We start from the raw sequence: 27449 nt of genomic DNA on the forward strand, positions 1-27449 counted from the left end.
ACACGATCTCTTGACATTCTTGCATGAGCCTCCTCGGAAACATGCAATACGCATGGCGTAATCATTTTTTTTTCAAGCTAGATCCAATCCATGTCAACAGTTAGCTCTAAAATGGAGTAATATCCTAGAGACTGGAATTACTCCTATAATGATAGGGGAAGCATTTATAACATTAAAAGATGTGGTGTGGTCCACTCACTAAAGACTACAACAATTTAAGACAATATGTATGCTATACTATACCCCTGAGAAGATGGCTAGTTGGGGACGATAAGGAACTCAATAAACGAGCAACAAGCTAAACTGCTCTAAATGTGGTGTACATGGAGCAAATATCATGTATATGTTTGCTACATGTCCACAGCTATTGGCAGTTTGGGAAGGTGTTATACAGGCGTGTAAAAAATTACCTTGAATTAGATCAGGCTTTTACTACACAGGAGATTATGCTGGGATATAAGGTAGATCCTAGCCATGCACATCAAGCACTTTTCCGATAATTTTGGTTGTCACTAGACTAGCTATTTCTAGGGCCTGGATCTCTCCTAAATTCTGTAATGCTTTGGAGTGGTGGGCTATTATTGTGGACGTTTTTGAAAGGGAAAAAGCTTTGGCAAAAACCAGGGGCTCAAGTTCTATGAGGAGATTCAACACAATATGGCATAAAATACAGAAAGATTGATTTGTACATATCAATATACCTTTTTTTATACTTTGTCTGTGTAAACTCTTGAAATTTTCTTTTTTGTGCTTACCTCCTTTATGTTATGATTTTTTGATCTGTGATTTAAAAATGCCTCTCTGTACATATGTTTGTTTGCCTCCCCTGCTTAAAATTAAAATAAAAAATATATTTTTTTTATTTTTTTTTTAATGTGGCCCCCAAGCACATGCGTGTGTACTGTGGCCATACCGTAAAGGTTTTTCATAAAACATAAGAAAATCTTTTACAAAATGTCTGTGATGCACGCATATGAATACTTGGCAGCCATCTTGGAATGATTGTTTTCATATGTAGATGGCCGGATGACACTTTTCAAGTGTGTCTCCTCAATTCACCAAGTATTGCTAAAGCCAAATTTAGAAGCAGATGTGGATGGCACCTAGTGACAGCAGACAACGTAGGCCACATACGTAATACGTGGATGACAGAGACAGCGAGAGAATCAAGGGGACAGTTGGATAGGTTACTATAAAATAATACTTAAAGTCCTGGCCAGAGCAATGTAACTTTTCAGTAAATGAGATGGTATTAAGTAAAGCCCACCTAACTGATAGTAACTTTTAAAATAATGCTAACAGCCAATGGTTGAAGGATGTTGACTGGATGCCCACTGAGCTGTATGTCTTGGTTCTATGTAGTAGTGTATTGGTAACATGTGTTTTCCGACAGATAGCTACAGCTGTCTATAGGTGAGACCTTAAATGTTATATCACCCCTGTTACAGTAATAGTCCTCCGTAAACCCAATGTTTGCCCCTCCACACAAGACAAAAATAAAAGCCCGATTACCATATCATTTATAAACCCCACATGGCTGTAATGTCGTGACACTGACGCGATACGCTGAGGCGTACGCGTCAGGTCACGTGATGTGTAATAATAAAATAGGAGTCGCGCACGCACGTACACCAGAACGGCTGCGGCGGCGGACCACACCACCAAGCTCCGTGTCCCCGTGTCATTATTGTCCCGCTAGACCCCCAGCATTAGCGGTCTCCACACGACACACGACACAACAAAGTGGCGACGAGGGTGGGCGTGCCCTCGGCGTTGTGCCACGCGCGGGTATGGCGGCTGTGTAGCGGGCCCCACTCGCGGTGCTCGTGCCCCCGCAGGGAAGTGGAAAGCCGCGTGGTGCCCCTGGAGCGGCGCTCGTACGTGGCCACGTGCGGGGTTTGTAGCGCGCACCACGCGTGCTTGGCCCGGAGAAGCCTTGATCGCTGCACGGTGCCTCCGTGATTCACCCTCGGCGCGCTGCCTGCCACGTGGTCTGTCCCTCCTGAAGCCGGCCGGGAGCGCTGTCACGCGCAGGCTGTGGGCGGTGCACTCTGGGAGCCATCAGCACCGTGAGTAACAAGCCCAGCTTCCTGAATGTTTTGAAGGGGGAATTTCCTGTTAGGAGCACAGAGGAGTGCTGTGGGCCAGCTGATCAAGGCCCCCCCGTGACTGCACGGCCCTACAAAATACCCTAAATGACTTCACAGCCCTACAAGCACAGGAGAGGTCCCACTATTGTACATCAAGGGGCGTCAATCTGCCACAGGGGAGAGGGACACTGCAAGATGCTACACCCATTTCAGCTACAGGTCTCGCCTATCGCAGGCGGCACACGCGGAACATGACAAACATTCCCCCAATTGAGCCGTTCACAGTAGAGGGGCCCCCGTCAGCAGTGGCAGCCCGATGGAAGGATTGGGAAGACAGATTACGTATCTTCTTTGAAGCCACGAAGGTTCACAAGGACCAAAAGCGCGCAATGATCATTCATCTCGGGGGGAAGGACATTCACAATATAGTTAAGACGCTCTTGGAAAATACCCCCAAAACTCACACAACACTGATAGCCGCGTTAAATGAACACTTCGAACCAATGGCGAACCGCGATTATGAGCGATTCATATTCCGCCAGGCGCGCCAGCTCCCCGAGGAGTCGCTAGACAAGTTCCACGCCCGCCTTAGGAACCTAGCAACCACCTGTGGTTTCCGAGATGAGACGGAAGGAATAAGAGGACAGATAATACAGGGGTGTGCGTCAGCCAAACTGAGGGAGCGAATATTGGAAGAATCTGGTAAACCCCTGGCGGAGATACTAACGATGGGTCGGACGAAGGAGCTGTCGAAAGCGCGCGCCGCGCACATGGAAGCTGCCCTGCAGGCACCGGTGAAGGTGGAGCCAGTCAACGCGGTAGCAGTCAGGCCGAAACAGAGGTGGCCCAAAAAGGGGGCGGGAGCTGCTGCTCCGGAACAGCCGAAGTCATGCGGATACTGTGGGTGACCACCACATGCCGTGGCAGAATGTCTCGCACGAGGGAAGAAATGTCTGGGGTGCGGTCGCTTCAACCATTTCGAGAAGGTGTGCCGGTCGAAAAGATTCCGCAAACCCCGCCAAACAGTGAACACTGTGGATGAAGGAGAGCTAGCGGCCAGCGACATGGATGACGATGGCGAAGAAGAGAAAGTGGTACACAGGATACACATGATAGGCAATGCAATGCGCAAGACGCGACGGCTCCCGCAGTGCAACGTCCGGGTAGGATCGCAAGAGATCATTACAGTGGTGGATACGGGGGCCAGCATCAACATCATGGCTGCCGCACTGCACAGCTCCATGCACCCGAAACCCGTGTTACACCCCTCAACAATAACGGTGTTCGCGTATGGACAGGAGGAACCGCTAAAGGTGTGTGGGAAGTTCAAAACCACGATATCTCATGGGACACAGTCGGTCACGTCAAACATCTATGTCACGGAAGATGGGCAAGGCATGCTCCTAGGCTGCCACGCCATTGAAGACCTCCTAGTAGTGACTTTCGCGTTCGGAGTGCACCAAGAGTCCATGCACCATATCCTGGAGGAGTTTGAAGAGGTGTTCCAAGGAATAGGCAAATTCCGTGGCAAAGAAATCCACTTACAGATAGATCACACCGTTCAGCCAGTAGCCTTGCGACACCGGCGGATAGCATTCCATCTCAGACCATTGGTGGAGGCTGAACTGAAGAAGCTTGAGGCGGCTGGAATAATCGAAAAGGTATCTGGACCTACCCCGTGGGTGTCTCCCATAGTAGTAGCAAGGAAGCCCAAGCAACCCGGCGCAGTCAGGATATGCGTTGACATGCGACTCCCCAACGTTGCCATCAAGAGGGAGCGCCACATCACCCCCACCATCGACGATCTCATTGGAGAGATGGCGGGTGCCAGGTGGTTCTCGAAGTTGGATCTTCGATCAGGGAACCACCAACTGGTACTGGATGAAGCGTCTCGGAACATTACCACGTTTTCAACACACGTTGGGCTAAGACGGTACACCCGGTTGAGCTTCGGAGTATCGAGTGCTGCCGAGGTGTTCCAAAACGTGATCCAGGAGCTCATCACGGGGATTCCGGGGGCAATTAATGTCAGCGATGACATTATGGTACACGCCACGACGATCGCAGAACACAACGAACGACTGCTACAAGTGCTACGGCGGATAAAAGACGCGGGCCTCACGCTGCATCGAGAAAAGTGCGAGTTCCTGTAAGAAAAGCTGCAGTTCTTTGGGTTCACATTCTCGGCGGAGGGAGTAAACCCGGATCCGGAGAAAGTGAAGGACATTAAAGAAGCGGCTGCACCCACAAACATCACTGAAGTTCGAAGCTTTTTAGGAATGGTCAACTACTGTGGTAGATTCATCAAAGACTTGGCCAACCTAACAGCGCCTCTGAGAGAACTGACAAAAGAGTCCACCCCATGGACGTGGGGCAGCGAGCAGGCTCGGGCCTTCGAAGAAATAAAAAATGCGCTTTCGGAAGCAACCACGCTCGCCTTCTTTGACCCTGCCAAGCTCACACTAATCGCCGTGGATGCAGGTCCGGTTGGACTGGGCGCGGTCCTTCTGCAAAGAAAGACGAGTCAAGAGGAATGGGCTCCAGTGGCTTTCGCCAGCAGGTCACTCACCGAGACGGAACAAAGGTATTCCCAAATAGAGAAAGAGGCAATTGCAATTCATTGGGGCTGTCGCCATTTCCACTTGCATGTGTACGGAAAACCATTCGTAGTGGCCACTGACCACAAGCCCCTGGTGGCCCTCTTCTCGGGCACATCCACGAAACCACCACCGAGAATCGAGAAGTTGATGCTCCAGTTGCAAAATTACAACTGCAAAATAGAACACCAGCCTGGGGCACGGAATCCAGCGGACTACCTCTCTCGTCACCCTCGTAGGGCCACTCCACAAGAAATGGAAGAAGCGGCGGAAACTGAGGAATATGTACGATGTGTCACCGCTCGGTCGTGTCCCATACCGGTGTCCATGGCCAGCCTGTTACGTGCCACCAGTCAGGATGAATGCCTGCAAAGAGCTAAGCAAGCCGTCCAGAACAACAACTGGAACAGAGCCAGAGAGGAGTGGAAGAGCCTGACGCCCGTAGCGAAACAGATAATGGACAGCCTTTACCACGTCAGGGAGGAGTTGACTGAGGATGACACTGGATACTGCTGAGGGGGCATAGACTGGTCATCCCGACGTCATTAACTCAAAGAATGGTGGATCTAGCCCATGTCGGCCATCAAGGCATGGTGAAAACCAAGTCGAGACTGCGCACTAAGGTCTGGTTCCCCCTCATGGACGACCTAGTAGAAGCGACGGTTCGGGCCTGTCACGCCTGCCAGGTCACCGGGGAAGCACCCAGGCCTGCCCCCATTGTGATGGAACCTCGTCCAAGAATACCGTGGTCCCAGATGAGCTTGGATTTTGGCAGCCTACCAGACTGAAGGCACACTCTAGTTGCCATCGATGACCACTCAAAGTATCCCGAAGTAGAAATACTGGCGGCCTTAAGCGCCAGTGAGGTGATTCCAAAACTAGAGAAGGTAATGGCTACCCATGGACTGGTGAAGGAAATCAGAAAGGACAATGGGTCCTCCTTCCAGAGCCAAGAGTTCGCGGCGTATCTGCAGGCCTTGGGTATTCGTCATCGGCGAATCACGCCCCGCTGGCCTCAAGCAAATGGGGAGGCCGAACGCTTCATGAGGACCCTCAACAAGGTAATACGCATTGCTCATGACAAAAGCCAGTCTGTAGAGCTCGCTATCTTTACCTTCCTCCGAAGCTATCGCCAGACGCCCCACTCTACCACTGGAGCTGCCCCCGCTCACTTGCTGATGGGAAGGGTGGTCACGGACACTATACCACCTCATCCAGGGTGGCGACCTGAAGCCCCTGACGACAGTGCCATTGACACCCGGCGCCGAGGAGCCTATGCGCATGCCGATACCCGACGCCGAGCGGTGGTGCCGGACATGGTACCAGGTGACGTGGTACTTATCAAGAATCGAACACCTGGCAGCAAGTTCAGACTGAGGTTCGAAACGGAACCTTGGACTGTGGAAGAGGTCAAGGGTACCTGTGTCACTGTGAGGCAAAGAGGGGAAAAGGTAACCCGGAATATTTCATACTTCAAGAAGATTCAGCCCTCCATCGGAACGGGAAGCTCGCATCAGGGGGTGCACCAGGGCCGCCCTCGGAGTGTGGAGAGGTCGCCAGAGCAAACTGAGTCCATGGACACAGCGATTGGAAGAGCTGATTCCCAGTCTCGGGATGTTGACTCGAGGTGGCCCGGCCACCAGCCAGATGTGTCACCGCGAAGTGAACCGGGTGCCCCGGCCGTCGGTGATGGGAATGCCAACGATGACTGTGTGGGCAGTAGTTCAGGTGTAGTGCCGGACAGTGGGGAGTCTCGCTACAACTTGCGACAGCACCCCGAGCCCTCCCGTCGCCTTAAGGACTACGTCAAGTAAGATTGTTTTGATTTGGGTCGATAAGTTGGCATGTGTTAAGGTGGGGCCAATGTCAGAGTGGACAGTCTTTCGAGGTCCAGAGTATTAGGATATGTTTTTGAATATTCCGTTTTTTTTGTGTGTTGGGGAGGAATGTAATATCGTGACACTGACGCGATACGCTGAGGCGTACGCGTCAGGTCACGTGATGTGTAATAATAAAATAGGAGTCGCGCACGCACGTACGCCAGAACGGCTGCGGCGGCGGACCACACCACCAAGCTCCTTGTCCCCGTGTCATTATTGTCCCGCTAGACCCCCAGCAGTAGCGGTCTCCACACGGCACACGACACAACAATGGCTTTGATGAGTGTACAGGACAGATTAATCTTAGACAGGACAAATGTCCTTCTAATATTTGATACAATGAACATTATCCTAATCTACAGCTAGGAATTACGTTTATTCCATCAAAGTCAAGTACAGACAAATGTCAGAGGGCAGTAATTACTGAAACACGTATAATGGTTATTTTTCGGCCAAAAGCTTGAAAACATTTTTGGAGAACGTTCTGGGGACGTAAAATACTTGCTTATTCTTACAAAATATGCACCTAGAAGAAGCATAGCATAGCAGAAATGCAGCTGCTGTTCAAAGGATGGCTCAGGCATATATATAGAGTTTAGGTTATTTGAATTAACCCTGTCCTCCATTAATAAGAGCATTGATTGTTTTAATATGATATGAAATATTATTATGTGAATGAACAAGGAGCAACATACTTTGATTAACATGTTTTCTATCCAAGGATAATTTGGAAAAATATCAGAAAGTCAAGGATGGCTTTATCAAATCTACTTATATTTATAATTGTAAAGGAACAAGAAAATATAACAAAAGTATCAATAAGATCTACAGTATAGTCAATAGAAGAAACAATGCACATGAAGGGAAGATGCTCTCCAGGTGTTTCAGAGCACACCAACTAGCAAATTCTGTAATATCGCCACATTTATGTTAATAATAGTGATTTAATTAAAAGAAATTACCTCTTTGTAGCCAAACTTCTCACTCTGTGCCTGATGCCGAAGCTTGCTGGAAGCAGAATAGAAGAGAGAGAAAAACAAAATTGTTGTTAGAAAATGAAGTGAACCCATAATGTTGGATAGGCGTTAAGGGGTTAGCCAAGAGGAGAAGCAGTGGTTAAGGTTGTGCTGGTGAAGTTACTGATGCTGGGCGCTGACACTCAGTTTTGAGACCAGGATTTATTTTTCATCATCATAATGCTGATGCAGAAAAAGCAAAAGGAAGGCATAAAAGGAAACAATAATATTGAAAAACTGTGACAAAGGGAGAAAGCGGGTGAAAAAGAAGCTGCAAGAGTAAAATATGGAGTCTAGAACTGTACAAAGGTGGACTAAAGATGTATAAAGTGGATTCAAAACAAGGCAGTCTTGGTATTTGTCAACCATGCTTTATGGCAGTGTTCTGACTGGCTCCTAAGAAACGCTTTGGGCCCCTGCTCTTCTTCTCATTATTGTTATTATTACTACTATTATGTTTGTCTATAGTTTTCTCAAATAGTTTGACATTAGTACGCTGTCCTGTTCTCAGTGTTTATTTTTTGGGATTTCAGTGGTGTTTTATTAGTGTTTTACAAACCTTTTGGAATCAGTGCTTATTAGTGTTTGTTCAGTTGCCTACCCATCAAATTAGACAAAAGTATTTTTCCAGTGTTTATAATACTTGTTGTTATAAAGCACATATTTAGTTTTAAGAAGAAGTAATGTAGGATATGTAGGTTCTACCCATTGGCAGTGTGTCTAGTGAACTTATTTTAGACTACCTTAAGGATAGAAAGTCTGTGTATTGCACTCTCACTCACATTTTAACCCTCTCACTTGTCATTTTACAGGACTATTTAATGGATTAAGAAAGTAAGAGGGCTATATTCAAATATTTTAATTAATAAATTCCTGGGTACTGTTGGGGGTGATTCACCTACTCTTTACTGAATATTTTGACATTGTAGAGGTGGTCAACTTTACCAACCGCATAGTTCCTTGTGAAACATTTAACATTTTGAATTACACCAGTTTAATTTGTAGCCCTGAATTCAAGGGCACCTGAAACTGGATGCTTTAAGAATGCTTGTAACTGCTATTCTGCCCTCTTTGCCTGACTACATTAAGGTGGTGCTGCTTTTGTGTGGACTTTCTTACCTGCCAAGTATCCCTATGGCAAATGTCTCACTTTATTTAAGTACTGACCTATTAGCGAACGTCACATTGTATTCTGGGACTCAAATCATTGGTGATAACTTTGTACCTTTAGGCTCAAAAGCCTTAACAGTAAAGTGCAATCACGTGAAAAGGCAGGATTAGATGAAGGTATTACACATAACAAAGGACTACCTTGCAGCTATGAAATTTGTTGAAATGTGTAAAGGCTTGCATCATGTTTTCACCACTATCCCATGTGCATGCTGACAGCCCTCTTCACAGATCATTACACCTTGCATTAAATATTTAATGCCTTGGGTGTTTAGCACTAGTTCACCTACTGGCAATACCAACTTGTTAGAAAAGGGGCTGATGTATCAAAGTGTTTTAGCCATTCTGTGTCTGTGGGTAAATGTGCTAGTACCTTTTGGCAAAGATTTGTAAGACCCAACCATTTAATCAATCAGTGAAAGAATTAAACACTGAAAATAGATTGAATACGATTTTAATATTTATAGAAACACTACAGTGTATACACTAATTGGATCAGACCAAAACATCCTTCCAGACCATGCATTTTTAATCCAAGCACACACAGCTCGAGGAAACAAAAGGAAGAAGAAACAATATTTTAGTGACATCTCTAAACAATAAAACACAAGCAGAATAATCTTAGACCAGTCTTTCTTGCTGCTACCTTTTTATTAAAAAGTTTTATTGTGTTGGCCTCTTCATGAAGCAATAAACATTTCTCATTCCCTCTTGATTTTCTTTCTTTGATGAGGTTTTAGTTTGAAGTTGTATAGTTGTTTATCAGTTCATATATGTTTACACGGATAAGGGCTGTGTCCTTTCAGTGGAGTTTTATCAGTTATTATGGGTTTAAACCTATAAGATGATTGCATGGGCATTAGTCAGAGTTAAGGGACGTCAGATAGAGGTTAGAGTCCAGAAAAGAGATTTAGAGCCTGATTTAGAATTTGACAGGCGGGATACCCGTGACAAACATGATGGATATCTTGTCCGCCATACAGGTGGAATAGTATATTATGTACTTTTAATATGACAGACGAGATAGCCATCATATTTGTGATGGAGTATCCTATCCGCCACACTCTAAATTAGGCCATTAATCAGCTTGGTGTGGTGATGTGGAATGAACCTTTGGAGACACCAGGTCTAGAGTAAGGTATTAATGGGCATATTTACAAGCCCCTATCGCCACATAAACATCACTTTTTGCTATGTTCCTGTGAGGATAGGGGCTTCGCCTTATTTACAAGGCGGCATTAAGCCACTTCACATGGCTAACACCGCCTTGTAAATAAGGCCCCTCTTTTAGGCTTGACCTAGAGAGATGGGCAATAGGTGTTGCAGTGGGCATTACGCCACAAAACCTATTAATTTTACTCTGCCCCCCATTTACAAGGGTGGTGTGAATAGGAGACAGCAACAAAATTAGGACTAGGGAAAAACCTGGTCTTAACATGGTGCAATGAGATGACATGCTTTATTTCTCCATGTTTTTGCTGTTTCTATGTGTGCTGCATTGTGCAGCAAACACAGAAACAGCAGATTTCCATGAATGATTGTTTATGTGCAGGAAGGGACCAATTCCCTCAACGCTGGCACCCTTGCACTATTGTGCAAGGGTGCCTGCGTTGGCGCTAGGCAGCTGAATTTAGCGCCAGCGCAGGGAGAAACGCAGGGAAGTGCCTTATTATTGTAAATACGGCACATCCCTGCTTTTTTTAAGTGACGGAGTGGAGCGTTAGCAATTTTGGAGCTAACCCGCACTTCGCCATTTTCTTGTAAATATGCCCTTAAGTTTTATAAATTGCAATTTCAGAGAAGGGAGAAATCATCTTTAGGGGGGCTGTTCTGCTCGATTTTCCCGGCCTTCTTGTGAGGAAAGGTGATTGAATGTGACTTCAGTCTCTTACCATCCAAGTCTAAGGGTTAGAGTAGTGAATGGAGCCTATTTACTAGGCACTTCGACATGATCCTGTGCTCTTCCCCATAGATCAGGGCTTGCACACATAGCCTAGGGGATAGATTCGTTAGTATTAGGGATAACCTGTCCTGTAGTGAGGGTATTTCATGGAGCCGTGCTGAATTCAGGCCTGGTAGGCCTCAAACGGGAGAGACTCCATCTTTCTTTCTGCTCCGGCAGCTTGGGATGCTTCTAGGTCAAATGTAATGTTTTAGTTATGAGGTGTTATTCGCTTGGAGAGAACCGGTTCAGGCCGGCCCTTATCGAAGGATTGTATTTTTCTTCATGCCGAAGACACTACATCAGGCCGGCCGGCTGGGAACGTGTCCTTGGTACGGGGAGGTACAAGAATTTGGTGGGCGGCAGGTTACGGGCCGGAATTTTCCATGAGGAAACGCACCTCTATATTAGTGAAAGTCTGAGGCAGTTACAGGTTCAGTCCGTAGGCGGCATCTAGCCGTTAGCAGTAAAGCTACTACTTATTCCAGGGAAGACAGACGCCATCTTGAAGGCGGAGAAAAACCGAGAGACAGATACTCTCCTAGCAGAATAGCCGGAGAGGAGAGAGTAGCCGATAAGGAAGAGGTCCCAGTGACTCGGAGAAGGGTGAAGGGAACAGCGCATAGTGGTGCAGACGTGTATCCATGACCGCGGAGGTGTGACTTCCAGGCGAGCCGAGGCACAGACGAGAAGGGAACCTAGATGACCACTGAGTGCAGGCTACATACTACTAAGGTGATGTCGACCCTTTCTTATTAGAGTGCACAACTTAATCTTTCACTTTTCTTTGCAGGTTATGTGTTATATTGTAATGTTATGTGATTGCGTATGTAACGAGTAATAAAGTACCCAGTTTGTAGTGAACCAACATGTGCTGCGTGTTCTTGTATGAGAGGGTAGCCTATTCCTCTAGTCAGCTGCGGCTACATGAACAGATGTTAACCCTGATCAGGTAAGTGGTAACTGAATAAGGGAGAGAGGAGCCCCTCGAACCGGAGAACAGGCTATGCTCGAACTGGTAGTCCTTGTGTGATCTGATGAATAGTGAGACTGATTCCCTTTTTGTATGTTATGGTGATCATAGGATGAACTGTCGTATGAACTGCCGTCTGGGTAGAGAGGTCTGGATTCGTATGGGATCGCGAGGCCGCCACTTGTGCTGAGACTGCCGTCTGGGTAGAGAGGTCTGGATTCGTATGGGATCGCGAAGTCGCCACTTGTGCTGAGACTGCCGTCTGGGTAGAGAGGTCTGGATTCGTATCGGATCGCGAGGCCGCCACTTGTGCTGAGACTGCCGTCTGGGTAGAGAGGTCTGGATTCGTATGGGATCGCGAGGCCACCACTTGTGCTGAGACTGCCGTCTGGGTAGAGAGGTCTGGATTCGTATGGGATCGCGAGGCCGCCACTTGTGCTGAGACTGCCGTCTGGGTAGAGAGGTCTGGATCCGTATGGGATCGCGAGGCCGCCACTTGTGCTGAGACTGCCGTCTGGGTAGAGAGGTCTGGATTCGTATGGGATCGCGAGGCCGCCACTTGTGATACTGTCGTATGGGCAGAGAGGTCTGGATTCGTATGGGATCACGAGGCCGCCACTTGTGCTGAGACTGCCGTCTGGGTAGAGAGTTCTGGATCCGTATGGGATCGCGAGGCCGCCACTTGTGATACTGTCGTATGGGCAGAGAGGTCTGGATCCGTATGGGATCGCGAGGCCGCCGATTATGAGAGGTCTTGGTATGTATAGTAGGAATTCCCTGTCCTTAGGTGGTAGATATATGTGGTTACCTATTGTAAATAGGCCCTAGGGAGGGGGAGGGGGTAACGTTCTGGCTGGGTTAGTGAGGCTCTGATGAGCGGGTTCTATCTGATCGGAAAACCCAAGCAGAACATTTGGCGTCACGAACCGGTTACGAAACCTGTGTGCGTTGTGGTTGTATCGTGTTTGCTTTCGGCGCGTGTGTGGTTTCGTTTGTATATTATTTGTATATATTTGTGTGTATAGTTTTTTTTTCTTCTTCTTTTCTTCTTCTTTCTCTTCCGAGATGTTTTCTAGAAAGTCGAAATCTACTTTTAAGTTGCCCGTTGATATTCCCGGCTGGGATTCAACGCCTTATGAAGCCTTAGCCCGTGAGTGGGCTGATTCTACTGGTTTGAGTGAGAATTGGAATTCTTTTTTGGAGCTGGCGGAGCCGGCTAATGTGATTACTTGTTTACAGAAGGCGCCAGTATCTAAGGGTGATGAGCTTCCCGTTTTGGGGCGCAGAGGTTGGATTGTTCTGTCTGCGTACAGGATTCTGCATGAGAGGTTGTTGAAGTTACAATATTGCATAAGAATGTGGAAGCGAACTTTGTTGAGATTCAGAATGCTCATACTTTGTTGCGGTGTCAAGATAAGTTGCTTGCTGACAAACTTGAGACGTACCAAACTATTGCCGAGAGGGCGGCTGTGCGAATTGCTCGTTATAAATACAAGAATCGGCGTGGTCGGATTTCGACGCGAAAGGTGCGTATGGCCGTGGCGAAGGCCGGACTGGATTGGAATCCTGATGAATGGGATGGTAATATCTGGAACTCGAGTGATTCTCGTTCCTCGGGTGAGGAGTCTGCCAAGCGCGAGTCCTCTCGCTCCAGCCGTGATTGTAAGTCTGCTTCTTGCGCCTCTGATGGTGCACCCCGTGGATGCGCTCGTCCTTCGAGTGGGGTCGATGCTTCTTACACTGATTGTTCCTCTACGTGTACTGATCGAGCTCCTTGTGATGCTCGTCCCGCGGTCTCGGTGCATCCAGTTTTTCGGCGGAAGTTGCAGCAGGCTCCCGGTGCTCCGAATGGTATTGCTTTAGACTCTTTGGAGGATTTTACTCAACAAGAAATTAGTGATATTTTGCAGCGATTTCGGCAGCGAGCTGGTGAGACCTTACTCACATGGATGGTGCGCCTTTATGAACTGGGCGCTGCTGGCATTATGTTGGATGCTGGCGATTGTTTGAAGTTTTGTTCCTTGAGTTCGGATTCTACTGTACAGGATCATTTTCGTAACTTTAATGTTGGTGGTCAAATTACTTTGCTTCAATTGGCGACTGAGGGTTGTAATCAAAAATATCCTACTGAGTCTGACTGGCCTGTGAATGACAAACCGTGGTATACTTTGCGCGATGCTGCACAACGTCTCAAAGAGGAGGTGATGAAAACGGCAATTTTTCTGAATACTGCTGACAGGTTGCTTGATGGTTTGTTGACATCTTCTGTGCGGAATCGTATTATTTGTTCTTCCCCTGTTGCTTATAAGCAGGTCATGATGACTTTATTGATTAATCAGACTGGTAACATGTTATCTATGGTGCTGGAATCGGTACGCCAACTCGGTGAGTTGGGTGAGTGGTTTAAACCTGAACGCCAGTCCCGGCCTGACACTCGTACTCCTGGTGACAATAAACTTACTAGACGTGATATCTTTTTTGGTCTTATGGCCGATGGTGTGCGGAAGGAGGACATTGACGGTGAGACTACTCCTCGTTTGTGGGAAATGTTTCGCAAACGTGGCTTGGATCGAAAGGAGGGTGCCCGGCGTGTTCGGACGACTGAGTGTGATCGTGGTTGTTCTGACGGTAGCGGTGATGACGACCGCCGTGGGCGCTCTGATCGTCGTGATGATCGACGTTATGTACGTGATTTGTCCCCCCGTCGTGAGAGAGACAGAGAGAGAGAGGGGGAAAGAGAAAGGGGGAGAGATGATTATGTTAACAGCAGACGAAGAGATGATAGGGATCAATCCCCTGAGTTGAGAAGGAGAGAGGATCGACACAGATTGGCCGATCGAAACCCGCAGTACAATGCAGAGGACAGGAATCCATTTCGTAATAGAGATGGATATGAACAGGAGGTATCGATACCTGAGAAACGTGAGAGTCTTTATCCTAATTTATCCTGGTACACAGAACGCAGTAAAAATTACTAGGAAATAGGTCAAGCTCCAGTACACAGATGGGCTCACAGAGATAATAGACCCTATGTAGATATTGATATTTATTGGAGACATCGTAATGTCCAAAGGGCCCGAGCATTGGTAGATACAGGAGCGGAGGCCACTCTTATTCATGGAAAATCAAAGAAGTTTAAAGGTCAGCCTTTTACAATTACCGGATTAGGTGGAAAGGAAACTCCCGCAGTTCAAACTTTACTTGAAATGAGAATAGGTAGAATTCCTAGAAAAGAATACTCTGTATTAGTGGTGCCACTATTAGAATTCATAATTGGAATTGATATTTTGAAAGGAATGACTTTGCACTTAGATGATGGATGTTACCAATTTGGAACTAAACATTATATATCGTCCAGGCCTGTACGGGTTGGTCGTTTAAGAATGCCCCCCATAAAAGTTCCCCAGGCGACAAAAGTGGTTTGTCAGAAGCAGTATCGTATTCCAGGTGGTCATGAAGAGATTAGTACCACTATTCAGGAGTTGGTGGATGCAGGAGTTATAACCCCAGTTACTTCTGCTTGGAATAATCCTGTTTGGCCTGTACGTAAGAGTGATAATTCTTGGCGCATGACTGTTGATTATCGAGAATTGAATAGACACACACCCTCTTTGACTGTTGCAGTACCGGATGTTATTACCCTAATTGAAAGAATCCAAAAACATCCAGGTACATGGTATGCGTCCATTGATATTGCTAATGCTTTCTTTTCGATTCCGATTGCCCCTGAGTGTCAGGAACAATTCAGTTTTACGTGGAACGGGCGTCAGATGACGTTTAGAAGTCTTCCCCAGGGCTATGTGCATAGTCCTACGATATGTCACTGGCTGGTGGCAGAGCATTTGGCTGAGGTACCGGTTCATCCGCAAATTCAGATATGTCACTATATTGATGATATTTTGATCCAAGGCGAAACACAAGAGGAAGTTCAGACCCAATTGGACAGAGTTATTGAGTGCCTGCGTAAGAAAGGTTGGGAAATAAACCCGGATAAATTACAAGGTCCGTCCCAGGCTGTGAAATTTTTGGGTATTAATTGGCATGAGGGGCACCGAGAAGTGATCCCTCAGGTTAAACAGAAAATTCTTGATTTTGCAGTTCCGAGGAATAGGAAAGAAGCCCAAAGCTTCATTGGTTTGTTTGGTTTTTGGCGCCAGCATATTCCTCATTTGAGTCAAATATTGGCCCCTTTGTACCATGACCATGTCACTCGTAAAAAGAATGCATTTGAATGGGATAAACCACAGCAAGATGCGTTCAGTTTGGCAAAAGAAGCAATTCAGCATGCTCTGGATTTATGGCCTGTATGTGATGGTGATGTGGATTTGAATGTGTCTGTACAAGGCCTTTATGCGAATTGGAGTTTGTGGCAGAAGAGTAGAGTACCGTTAGGTTTCTGGACCAAAAAGTTACCTAATGCTGGTGAGCGTTATACACCTTTTGAGAAACAGTTACTTGCATGTTATTGGGCTCTGGTGGATACCGAGCAATTGACTTTGGGACATGATATAGTTTTGCGACCTGAAATTCCTATCATGCAGTGGGTTATGAGTTCGCCGAAAACTCACCGAATTGGACACGCTCAAGAGGCGAGTGTGATTAAATGGAAATGGTACATACAAGACAGGGCACGTGTGGGACAAAAAGGAGTTGCATCTTTGCATGAGCAGGTGGCGCGGGCGCCATCGACTGAGACTGAGAGTGAATGTTCCGTACCTTTAGTACAGGAGTCTCCTGTTAAGTGGGGTAGACCTTTTGATGATTTGTCCGCGGAGGACAGAAACCATGTCTGGTTTACGGATGGTTCAGCAAGGTTCATAGGGACGAAACGGCATTGGAAGGCGGTGTCCTATAATCCGATCACACAAAAATTGCTGAGTACAACTGGTGAGGGTAAGAGCAGTCAATTTGCTGAACTCTATGCTGTTTATCAAGTTCTGAAACAAGAGTTACCTGGCACATGTCATATTTTCACCGATTCTTGGTCTACTGCCAATGGACTGGCAGTTTGGTTACCGACTTGGCATTCCCATAGTTGGAAATTGCATTCAAAAGAACTGTGGGGAAAAGAATTATGGCAGGAGATTTGGGAAATGCTCCCACAGAGTACTGTTACAATCTTCCATGTGGATGCTCATACCCCGATAGACTCTCTTGACAAATTCTTTCATAACATTGCAGATGAGAAATCTAAAATTGCTGAGGCAGTGGTGGACAGGCAAGATTCTGATATTGCGGGATTGGCGAAATGGGCCCACCAGAAAGCAGGACACTTTGGAGAGAAAGCCACTAGCAGGTGGGCTGCTGATCGAGGAATTTATATTCCCCTAGATTTAATCAAAAATGTTATTCTACATTGTCCCATTTGTCAGCATATCAGGCAGCGCAAAGTGCCCCAAATTGTTAAAGGTCATTTACATCGCGGGAAATTGCCCGCTCAAATTTGGCAGATTGATTACATCGGTCCACTTCCTATGAGTAGGAATTGTCAATATGTTTGCACTATTGTTGATACATACAGTGGCCTGCTGGTGGCCCTTCCCTGTAAGCAAGCTACCCAATTGAATACTATTAAAACATTGGAATTGATTATGATGTATTATGGTGTGCCATTCCAAATTCAATCTGATAATGCATCCCATTTTCGTGGAAGATTGGTACAGGAATTCTGTGTGGAAAACAATATTGAATGGGTGTTTCATATACCATATTATCCACAGGCCTCGGGTCTTGTGGAGAGGTTGAATGGCCTGCTGAAAGATCAGTTACGTAAATTAACAGATGACAAGTATAAGAATTGGCGAGACTTTTTGCCTCAAGCGCTATTGATTTTGAATAACCGTCCTTTTCTAAATGCTGAATCCCCACTTATGCGTTTGTTTCCTCCGAATGTTGATGCTAAGCCCAATGAAATCAGAGAGACTGTGATGTACTGGGAAATTACTCCCGGAGCTTTGGCTCCATGTAGAGCGACCCCAGGGTCGGCAGGTTTAGACTTGCATGCCATGGATGACACCGTTATAAAAAGTAAGAATCAAGTCATCATTGAAACTGGTGTTGGTGTTCATATACCAACTGGGAATTTCGGATTAATCGCCCCTAGATCGGGGCTGGCTGTAAAAGGCGTTCAGGTGCTTGGAGGAATCATTGACAGTGATTATCAGGGAGAGATTAAGGTGCTCCTGCTGAATAGCAGTGAGGTTGACTTACTGATACATCAAACTGACCGAGTGGCTCAATTGCTAATAATGCCTGTTTTCAGTGGTGAGATCACAAAAGGCACTGCCCCAACGTTGCTAACTGTACGAGGCCAGAAAGGTTTCGGCTCCACAGATAATCCTGGGGCCAGAGTTTGGGTGCAGTCGCCTAAGAATCCCCCTGAACAAGCAGAGGTCATTGCAACCGGTCAAGACAACACCATTTTAGTTATGCGACCAGGGAAAGATAGCTGGGAAGCAGTCCCGGCTGACAAATGTTACTTACGAGAATGAATAATGCCTGTATTTGATTCTCTTTAAGATCATTCTTTGGACTGTTGCTGCAGGATGTGTCGGCGTTGGACTCCTTTTGGGCTGGTACGACGAGAGAGGAGGGATCCCATCAACCCGGGCTGAGCTGAGAACCCGAGTGTCGCGTTCCTTCGCTGCGTGGGATTCGTCGTCGAACTTTTGGACTACATTAGCCAAACGAGTGACTAAAACCCCTCATTTCTGCTTGACACCGATGAGATCGGTGACTGACATTCTAGCGACTTGTTTAGTTGCTGTCCCTGCTTCATTGGAGACTTTGACTCATATTTTCAATATATCGAATGCTCGCCCCAATATTCTTCTGGGCGATTTTGCTACCCATGAGTATTGCCCCTTGTGTACTGTACTGTCAGACCCGATACCCCCCATCCAGTCCCAAATAGTTACCTATAATATCACACAGGGTGATTTGTGTTTTTTCCTTACTTGTGATCCTAGTGCGATTTCTGAATGTATGCGTTTAAGATTGAAAGGTGCCACTTCATTCACCGCTCACGAACGAACTTTGTGCCTTCAAAGGACACCGAAAACATGTACTTCTGTTCAGAATAATATGACTTGCAAGAGTTTGGTAGTTACCCCCAATCATTATCGCACGATGTTACTACCTGCCGGATGGCTTTTCTCATGTGGTAATACTTCCTGGCCATATATCCCCGCAAATATTTCTGGAGGCCCTTGTGCCATTACTAGACTGAGCTTGTTAATGTTTTCATCACATCCGAATACCAACTCTCGTGTGATTCGAGATACAGTGAGGTTACAGGAGGATTGTGACTCATCTTTGCATTTATATTCCAAGTCTGAATACCTTAGCCTGGCTATTTCAATTGTTGGTGTTCCTGCTTTGGCAGTTTATAATGCCAAATCTATTGGGAAAATGGCCTGCTGGATGGTGAAATCCATTAATCATACTTCTACAGTCCTGTCTGACATGCTATTAGACGCCCAGGGTGAACGTAGAGCTATCTTGCAAAATCGAGCGGCCATTGATTATCTTTTGCTTAAACATGGACACGATTGTTCTGATTTTGAGGGTCTTTGTTGTTTTAACTTGTCTGATCATACAAAATCCATTCAAGCTCACATTGATAAACTACATGACTTGACAGAAGAAGTTAGAAAACACATTGACCAGGGCTGGTTTGACTGGCTCTTTAATTGGTTACCTGATTTGCATATGTTACGTCAGATATTAGGAGGTATTCTGGTTACTATCGGCATTTTGATTTCTATCTGTTGCTTTATTCAGTGTATTCCTTCACTACTTCAATTCTGCACACCTGGTACTAGACATAGATCAGTTAGTTTTGCTTCATATTATTCTTCCACAGATATTAGTTCTGTTTAATGGATGTGTAATAGACTGAAGTCAAGGGTGAAATGTTCTGCTCGATTTTCCCGGCTTTCTTGTGAGGAAAGGTGATTGAATGTGACTTCAGTCTCTTACCATCCAAGTCTAAGGGTTAGAGTAGTGAATGGAGCCTATTTACTAGGCACTTCGACATGATCCTGTGCTCTTCCCCATAGATCAGGGCTTGCACACATAGCCTAGGGGATAGATTTGTTAGTATTAGGGATAACCTGTCCTGTAGTGAGGGTATTTCATGGAGCCGTGCTGAATTCAGGCCTGGTAGGCCTCAAACGGGAGAGACTCCATCTTTTTTTCTGCTCCGGCAGCTTGGGATGCTTCTAGGTCAAATGTAATGTTTTAGTTATGAGGTGTTATTCGCTTGGAGAGAACCGGTTCAGGCCGGCCCTTATCGAAGGATTGTATTTTTCTTCATGCCGAAGACACTACATCAGGCCGGCCGGCTGGGAACGTGTCCTTGGTACGGGGAGGTACAAGAATTTGGTGGGCGGCAGGTTACGGGACGGAATTTTCCATGAGGAAACGCACCTCTATATTAGTGAAAGTCTGAGGCAGTTACAGGTTCAGTCCGTAGGCGGCATCTAGCCGTTAGCAGTAAAGCTACTACTTATTCCAGGGAAGACAGATGCCATCTTGAAGGCGGAGAAAAACCGAGAGACAGATACTCTCCTAGCAGAATAGCCGGAGAGGAGAGAGTAGCCGATAAGGAAGAGGTCCCAGTGACTCGGAGAAGGGTGAAGGGAACAGCGCATAGTGGTGCAGACGTGTATCCATGACCGCGGAGGTGTGACTTCCAGGCGAGCCGAGGCACAGACGAGAAGGGAACCTAGATGACCACTGAGTGCAGGCTACATACTACTAAGGTGATGTCGACCCTTTCTTATTAGAGTGCACAACTTAATCTTTCACTTTTCTTTGCAGGTTATGTGTTATATTGTAATGTTATGTGATTGCGTATGTAACGAGTAATAAAGTACCCAGTTTGTAGTGAACCAACATGTGCTGCGTGTTCTTGTATGAGAGGGTAGCCTATTCCTCTAGTCAGCTGCGGCTACATGAACAGATGTTAACCCTGATCAGGTAAGTGGTAACTGAATAAGGGAGAGAGGAGCCCCTCGAACCGGAGAACAGGCTATGCTCGAACTGGTAGTCCTTGTGTGATCTGATGAATAGTGAGACTGATTCCCTTTTTGTATGTTATGGTGATCATAGGATGAACTGTCGTATGAACTGCCGTCTGGGTAGAGAGGTCTGGATTCGTATGGGATCGCGAGGCCGCCACTTGTGCTGAGACTGCCGTCTGGGTAGAGAGGTCTGGATTCGTATGGGATCGCGAGGTCGCCACTTGTGCTGAGACTGCCGTCTGGGTAGAGAGGTCTGGATTCGTATGGGATCGCGAGGCCGCCACTTGTGCTGAGACTGCCGTCTGGGTAGAGAGGTCTGGATTCGTATGGGATCGCGAGGCCGCCACTTGTGATACTGTCGTATGGGCAGAGAGGTCTGGATTCGTATGGGATCACGAGGCCGCCACTTGTGCTGAGACTGCCGTCTGGGTAGAGAGTTCTGGATCCGTATGGGATCGCGAGGCCGCCACTTGTGATACTGTCGTATGGGCAGAGAGGTCTGGATCCGTATGGGATCGCGAGGCCGCCGATTATGAGAGGTCTTGGTATGTATAGTAGGAATTCCCTGTCCATAGGTGGTAGATATATGTGGTTACCTATTGTAAATAGGCCCTAGGGAGGGGGAGGGGTAACGTTCTGGCTGGGTTAGTGAGGCTCTGATGAGCGGGTTCTATCTGATCGGAAAACCCAAGCAGAACAGGGGCACACATATTGGGTTAGAGGCTGCACTATAAAGCATATGAAAGGTTCAAACTTGTGGATGACAAATAAGAGTCCATACAGAGGAGATAAGACACAGTATTTGAAATATTACAAGTATATCCTGTAAATATGCAAGTAGTAATCGTTATTTTTTACAGGAAGTTAGAATATTTCAAAAAGGAGCAACACTATGAGTCTTAAAAAAGATGTATTTAACTTTAGAAAGATTAATGAAATAGTATAAGACCAGGCTTTAAAAATTAAATATCACTTGCGAAGGGCTGAGAAATAGCGAGCATGGAGAGTTAAAGAGCTGGGACATGAGTGAAGATGGCATACAATGAATCAGTGTCCATCCACTGGATGAAGGTGCAATGTGGGACAGGTTAAAAGTGCTAAGGCGAGTGACAGATTGGGTGAGGTGGAACAGAGTGAGGGAACAGAGGCTGAGATTGAGGCAATTCCAACCATCATCATTTAGTTGTCTAAATTAGTTATCCTATGTTGTCCTATGTAATATGGGAATGCCATGACAAGGTCTCATCAGTCTAGGGTTAATTGTGTTCCAGTCCAGAAGAAATGTGACCTAGCAGTGCGGGCTGTACTGTTCCTATTGGAGCATGACCATGGTTGATTTCAACATAGTTGGTCCACTTCTGCAAGGGCTAAAAAACTGATGATATGGAATATGGCAAGAGAAATTACCCGTAGTTAAAATTAGTTCAAGGATTTTCACCTGTGACATTTTCGCCTTCACAGTGGGTGACACTGGCATAAAGCCGGGTCGCAAAGTAATAGCCACACCATAGGTAGGTCACAGAGTGGGAGTGGTGCACCAAACTGGTGATTAGAAGGGCACAGTCTTGGTAAAATAAGGGTCACAGAGTAGATAAGGGTATACTGAGTGAGAAGTCACATACACAAAGAGTAAGGGAATACACAGTAGGTGAAAAAGCATAGTTCATGTACAAGGAGGCAAGGAGCAGCGAGTGGGTGAGACGAGCACAGAGTGAATGAGGGGGGAATAGGTTGGTTAGAAAGAATGAGCACAGCTTGGTGGGACAGCTGTGTGGGACCTGGACAGATAAAGAATGTTGCTGGAGCCTCGGAGGTGATCATGAAAATGGATATAAATTTGTGTGAAAGCAGAGAACTGTAGAACAATATTGGTGTGGGTTAAAAGGTCAGGTGACAGTTGCACTGTCAAGCCAGACCTAAAAGTCCATGTGGGTCACTGACTGCCCTCCTCTCATCTGTTCTACACCATAAATTATCTAGTTATCTAAATCACTTTAATAGCTTTACAATGTCTTATGTGCGATCCTGAAAATTCAAGCTCAGGCAGCTGGAAAAATAACCAAAATGATCATAGCTGTGTGGAGGGCAAGCACACAACTTCTTCCCAATCAAAACATGTACTATTGGCACCCATCATGTGAGCTGAACCAAAGCCCCTATCTAGTGGTGTTCATATTATTGTGAGGTGACAAGCCAGACATAAATAAAACTGTAGTAATTGCAGCTACTTTTGTGAGTAGAATGAAAGGGAGTTGTGTAATTGCAGAGGAGAATGATTTGTGGTAAAAGCCAACTTTAGGAATATGGGAGAAACAAGGCCCAGATCACAAGTCAGTATGCCATAAGAAATGTATTAATTCTAAATTGTGATGCACGTGGTGCTATGTGTCCCAGATGAGGAAGAAAGGGGTAAGATACGTAGAGTAGGTAGTGTGTAAAAAGACAAGCATTGTAGGGCTTTACTAAAAGCATCAATCAATCAATGGCTGCTGCATGTTGAGAATAATGGAGCATCCATCCCTGCCATGTTCTGAAATTACACTTGTTGGATGTGTGGTGAAAATGCTGGTGTACTTCAAGTCTCCCTACATTCTGGTGGGCAAGGATGTGCATGTGATTCAATCCAGCAAAAGTGATGTAGTGCTGGAAGAAACTAGTGTAAGACCAAGGTGTGTGGGGGAAAAGGCTATGGAGTTGTTGGGTGAAGCCAGCATCAGAATCTGTTTCAAGGATTGGAGGATCATACTGAAGAAGTCTTGTCAGACGTGGTGGAAGGGTATGAGTGCTTTGGGAATGAGACAGTGCCCCCAAATGCTCAAGACCAAGATTTATTGGTGGTGCCAGCTGTGGATGTAATTGATATGCCAGCAGAATGTCCGAGTGTTTTGGAAAAAGTTGAAAAGAGTGTGTCCACTGAGCCAGAAGTGACAAGATAAAATTGATGAAGAGTCCACTTCTTATTATCACTGAATATCACAAATGTACCGTGAAGCACTATTCCATGGATATTAGAGGATCATTTAGTCTACTTGAATCATGGTTGTCTATATTTTAGTGTTGGTATGTTACCATTCTAGGTGTGTGTTACTGAATAATGAAGAGGTTGTACTACACGTCTTACTTTTATGGTTGTGTTGCCATTTGTTGCATTGCTGGTCCCAAAAACAAATGTCCTTTTGATGACCACTGACTAAGAATCTAGACTTTACATCTGCTATCTGAAGTGTGTTCTACCTCCCACCCTCAAAACCCAAGGGAAGGGAAAGCTGATCATTGTTGACAGCTGGTCACAGTTGCAATGGCCCAGTCTGTTTTACGTGTGTCCCTTGTGGGATGAGGACCAGTCCTGCCTCAGTAAATTCTAGTCAATTCCAATAATTTAGGTTTTACGCCCTTCTCCCCATTGTGTGTTGTATGTTGCCTACTGTGTTACATGTGTGGCTGGTCTGTGTGCTGACAGAAGACTGACTGTAGGGTGTATGGTGTCAATTGAAGACATTCTGTGGACCTACAGGAAAATGGTCATTTCACTGCAGACTGTTGTTATCTTCCTGTGAATGTAACCACCTGTGTATCCTTTGTCTAGGGTTCCTGCTCAAAAACTCCAGAATTGTTCTGAGGCCTGAGGAACATATTTTGGTTGCTTGCGAAACAAGTTTGTTTACTCTGACAATACTTGAGCTTCTCTTCCTCATTCCTGTGTTTTGCTGGATGGGACTCAAAAACCACAAGGTGTTGGCTAGGAATGCTACATTTGCCAGTGACAAGATGAAACCAGCACTCCTCTGTCTTCCAGAGAGGAGGAGATGGAAACCCTTGAGAGAGGCACTTCATTCTGACTGAAGAAGTATTAAGTAAAGTTGAACTTTTGTTTAGCCATGGCCTGCCATCCCTTGTCAACACTTTGGATAAATACTGACCCCGTCAAACTAATATTTTGTACTTCATCTGGACTTTAGCAGCCTAGAGTAGGCATTTACCAATAACAGGATTTTGTTGATAACTACTCCTCCTCTTCGCCAGGACCAGACTTTCGAAACCTCCTGCAATTGTGGCATGCCCTGCAAGAAGCAGAAGCTGGTCTCCCATTGGGAGGAGAAGATGAGGCCGTTGTGCAGGAAAACAAGAGAGAATGACTATCGGGGACACCTCGAGGAACTGAGCCACATTGAAAGCCACAAGACACCTGAAGTCCAGCAGGTCAAAGTCAACCATGAAGCTACTGCGAGACCAGAAGTCATGGATCTGTAGAGCTAAACACAGGGGACTGATTGTCTGAATTTTCAGTTCCATAGGGTGAGAATTGTATCCTTTTCATCCCAAGTCTTAGGACAGCTTCTCACTGGTTGGAGCTGGACATTCTGATTAAATAATAGCTTGAGTTGTCCACCAAGCTATAACCATTACGGTGATATGTGCATTTAAAGTTGAGATTGGCGACCTATTACCGAGTTTCTACAGCTCAAGCTTGTAGGTCTAGAGGTTTACCCTGGCTTGGTGAATGCCATATGTCAACAGAAACCCATCAGGTCCCTGCATTACTAATGAATGGTAGTCCTGGATTCGGATCTCCCTGCTTGTGTGCAAATGTGCATGGGGAACTGGATCTCCATGTGACCTTTGACAGGAATGCACCAGACTCTGGAGGTCAAACATCTTGCCTATATTTCTAAGTTTCAGATTTCCTTGCCCCAGGATTCCAACGCCCAAACGATGTCCCAACACTGTAGGGATCCAAAGGCAAAATACTGTCCTGAATGAGATCAGAAGTTCTCAAGATAATGGGCTCTGAAATTTACTCTGCACACTGTGCCATCACCAACAAGTCCACTTGGACTGTTTGACCTTCTGAGCAGTGAATTATTTTGACCACAAATGGCCATTTAGAAATATCATCCTCCAAAGATCCATGATCCTGAGAGCACCAGAAAATTAATCTGTCACTGACTTAGTTTAAGATCGTCTGTAAGGTACAAATATTAACAGTTGGATGATGGAAGCTCCCTGGCATCAACAGAGCCTACAAGACAAAAAAATGAAGTCATTTATTGTCTGGCGCAGTGCCACCTTTCTTCAATAAAATCTACTGAGGGCTGCGGAAATACCTATTAATCATACCTTTCAGAAAGAAATAAAAAGCTCTAAGTATTAAAACATATTAAGTTAGTCTTCTCACCCAATGTTAGTTAGAAACTAAGGTTTAGATTTACTAACAAGTGGAGCACTGAAGCGCTGCAACCACTTTTGCTATGCTATGTGGCATCACCTGGAGAGAGCAGAACTGTGTGATATCTTAAATGGCACACTTCTGCTTTCCTTATGTGCTGGCACACTTTGTGCTGCCTAGCGCAAACACATGCACCCTTAGCCAAAGTGCAAGGTTGTCTGATGTGAGAAACACTGTCCCAGGCACACGTAATGAGATAACTTTCTGGTTTTGAAACAGTCTTGTATTCAGACAGAATCTGCGGTCCACACCAGTATGATGATTTTAAATGTATTTAATAAATGTAACATCAAAAAGCAACCAGCCGACACGTGTTTCGTCACATTAGGGAGTGATCCCGTGACTTCTTCAGGGCGGCACGCCGGTGATAATTCCAACCCGGCTGGGTAGTCTCAGGAGGTGTGGTGGGGATGAGGATGACCAGTACAGTTCCTAGGTGCAGAAACCTAAAGTAGGGGCGCACGCATCCTAGAGATCCATCAAGGGATGTAGAATGCCGTATTTGGTCCGGACAGCAAGACGGCACCAGTGTTACTCTCCACCTCTCTTCATCCACTCGACTCTCCGCTATATAGGCTTACCCGCCTCTCCCGTGCCGAACACTAGACCGCTCTCCATTACCAAATACGGCATTCTACATCCCTTGATGGATCTCTAGGATGCGTACGCCCCTACTTTAGGTTTCTGCACCCAGGAACTGTACTGGCCATCCTCATCCCCACCACACCTCCCGAGACTACCCAGCCGGGTTGGAATTATCACCGGCGTGCCACCCTGAAGAAGTCACGGGATCACTCCCTAATGTGACAAAACACGTGTCGGCTGGTTGCTTTTCGATGTTACATTTATTAAATACATTTAAAATCATCATACTGGTGTGGACCGCAGATTCTGTCTGAATACGAGACTTTTTCAAAACCAGAAAGTTATTCCATCACGTGTGCCGGGGACAGTGTTTCTCATTAATTTTGTGGATTTCTGGACTCACATACTTACGGGGGTTTCAAGGTGTTTTTCCCACAACCTGGTAGTACCGTTCATACACGAAGCATAACAAATACACGCATACTAAGCTTGAGCGCCAATCTTCCTGTCAATACTAAAAACCTTGTCTGTGATATGGTCAGGGTAGTTTATATGCAGGAAATGGTACATTCCAGCATAAACTTATTATTTGTATATGTGCTGTAGAATGCAGCACACATGCAAAGAGGAAATAATGAGGACAACTAAAGATATTTCTCCATGTTATACCAGCCCCAGTGAGGCCAGAATTTAGGAGTCAACATCTACAAGTCTTTGTAGATATGGGTTTGATTCAAAATCCATGGAATACCGATGGAAGATCTCTCAGACACAAAGACAAAGCACTGCAATGCACTGCTTTCCATTGCTTTTTTTGATTTACAAAGCAACTCATACAGCCATTGCGTAGCTTTGTAAATACCAAAAAGGATTTTGCACCTGGTCTGTGTTAAAAAAGTAATGCAAACCAGATGCAAAGCTTTTGTAAGTCTAGCCCTTAGGG

At 45.9% G+C, this 27449-nt stretch overlaps 1 protein-coding gene across 1 annotated transcript in view; it reads right to left on the reverse strand.

Moving 5' to 3' along the window:
- Window positions 1–27449, reverse strand: part of RNF122 (ring finger protein 122) — a 186200-nt gene that overhangs the window by 67925 nt on the left and 90826 nt on the right. Inside the window, exon 3 of the mRNA XM_085634483.1 lies at window positions 7530–7575. Within this exon, the coding sequence (XP_085490609.1) occupies window positions 7530–7575 (46 nt within the window). The remainder of the gene's footprint in view (window positions 1–7529; window positions 7576–27449) is intronic.

The sequence above is a fragment of the Triturus cristatus genome, chromosome 11, assembly GCF_964204655.1.
Source record: "Triturus cristatus chromosome 11, aTriCri1.1, whole genome shotgun sequence".
Classification (NCBI taxonomy): domain Eukaryota; kingdom Metazoa; phylum Chordata; class Amphibia; order Caudata; family Salamandridae; genus Triturus; species Triturus cristatus.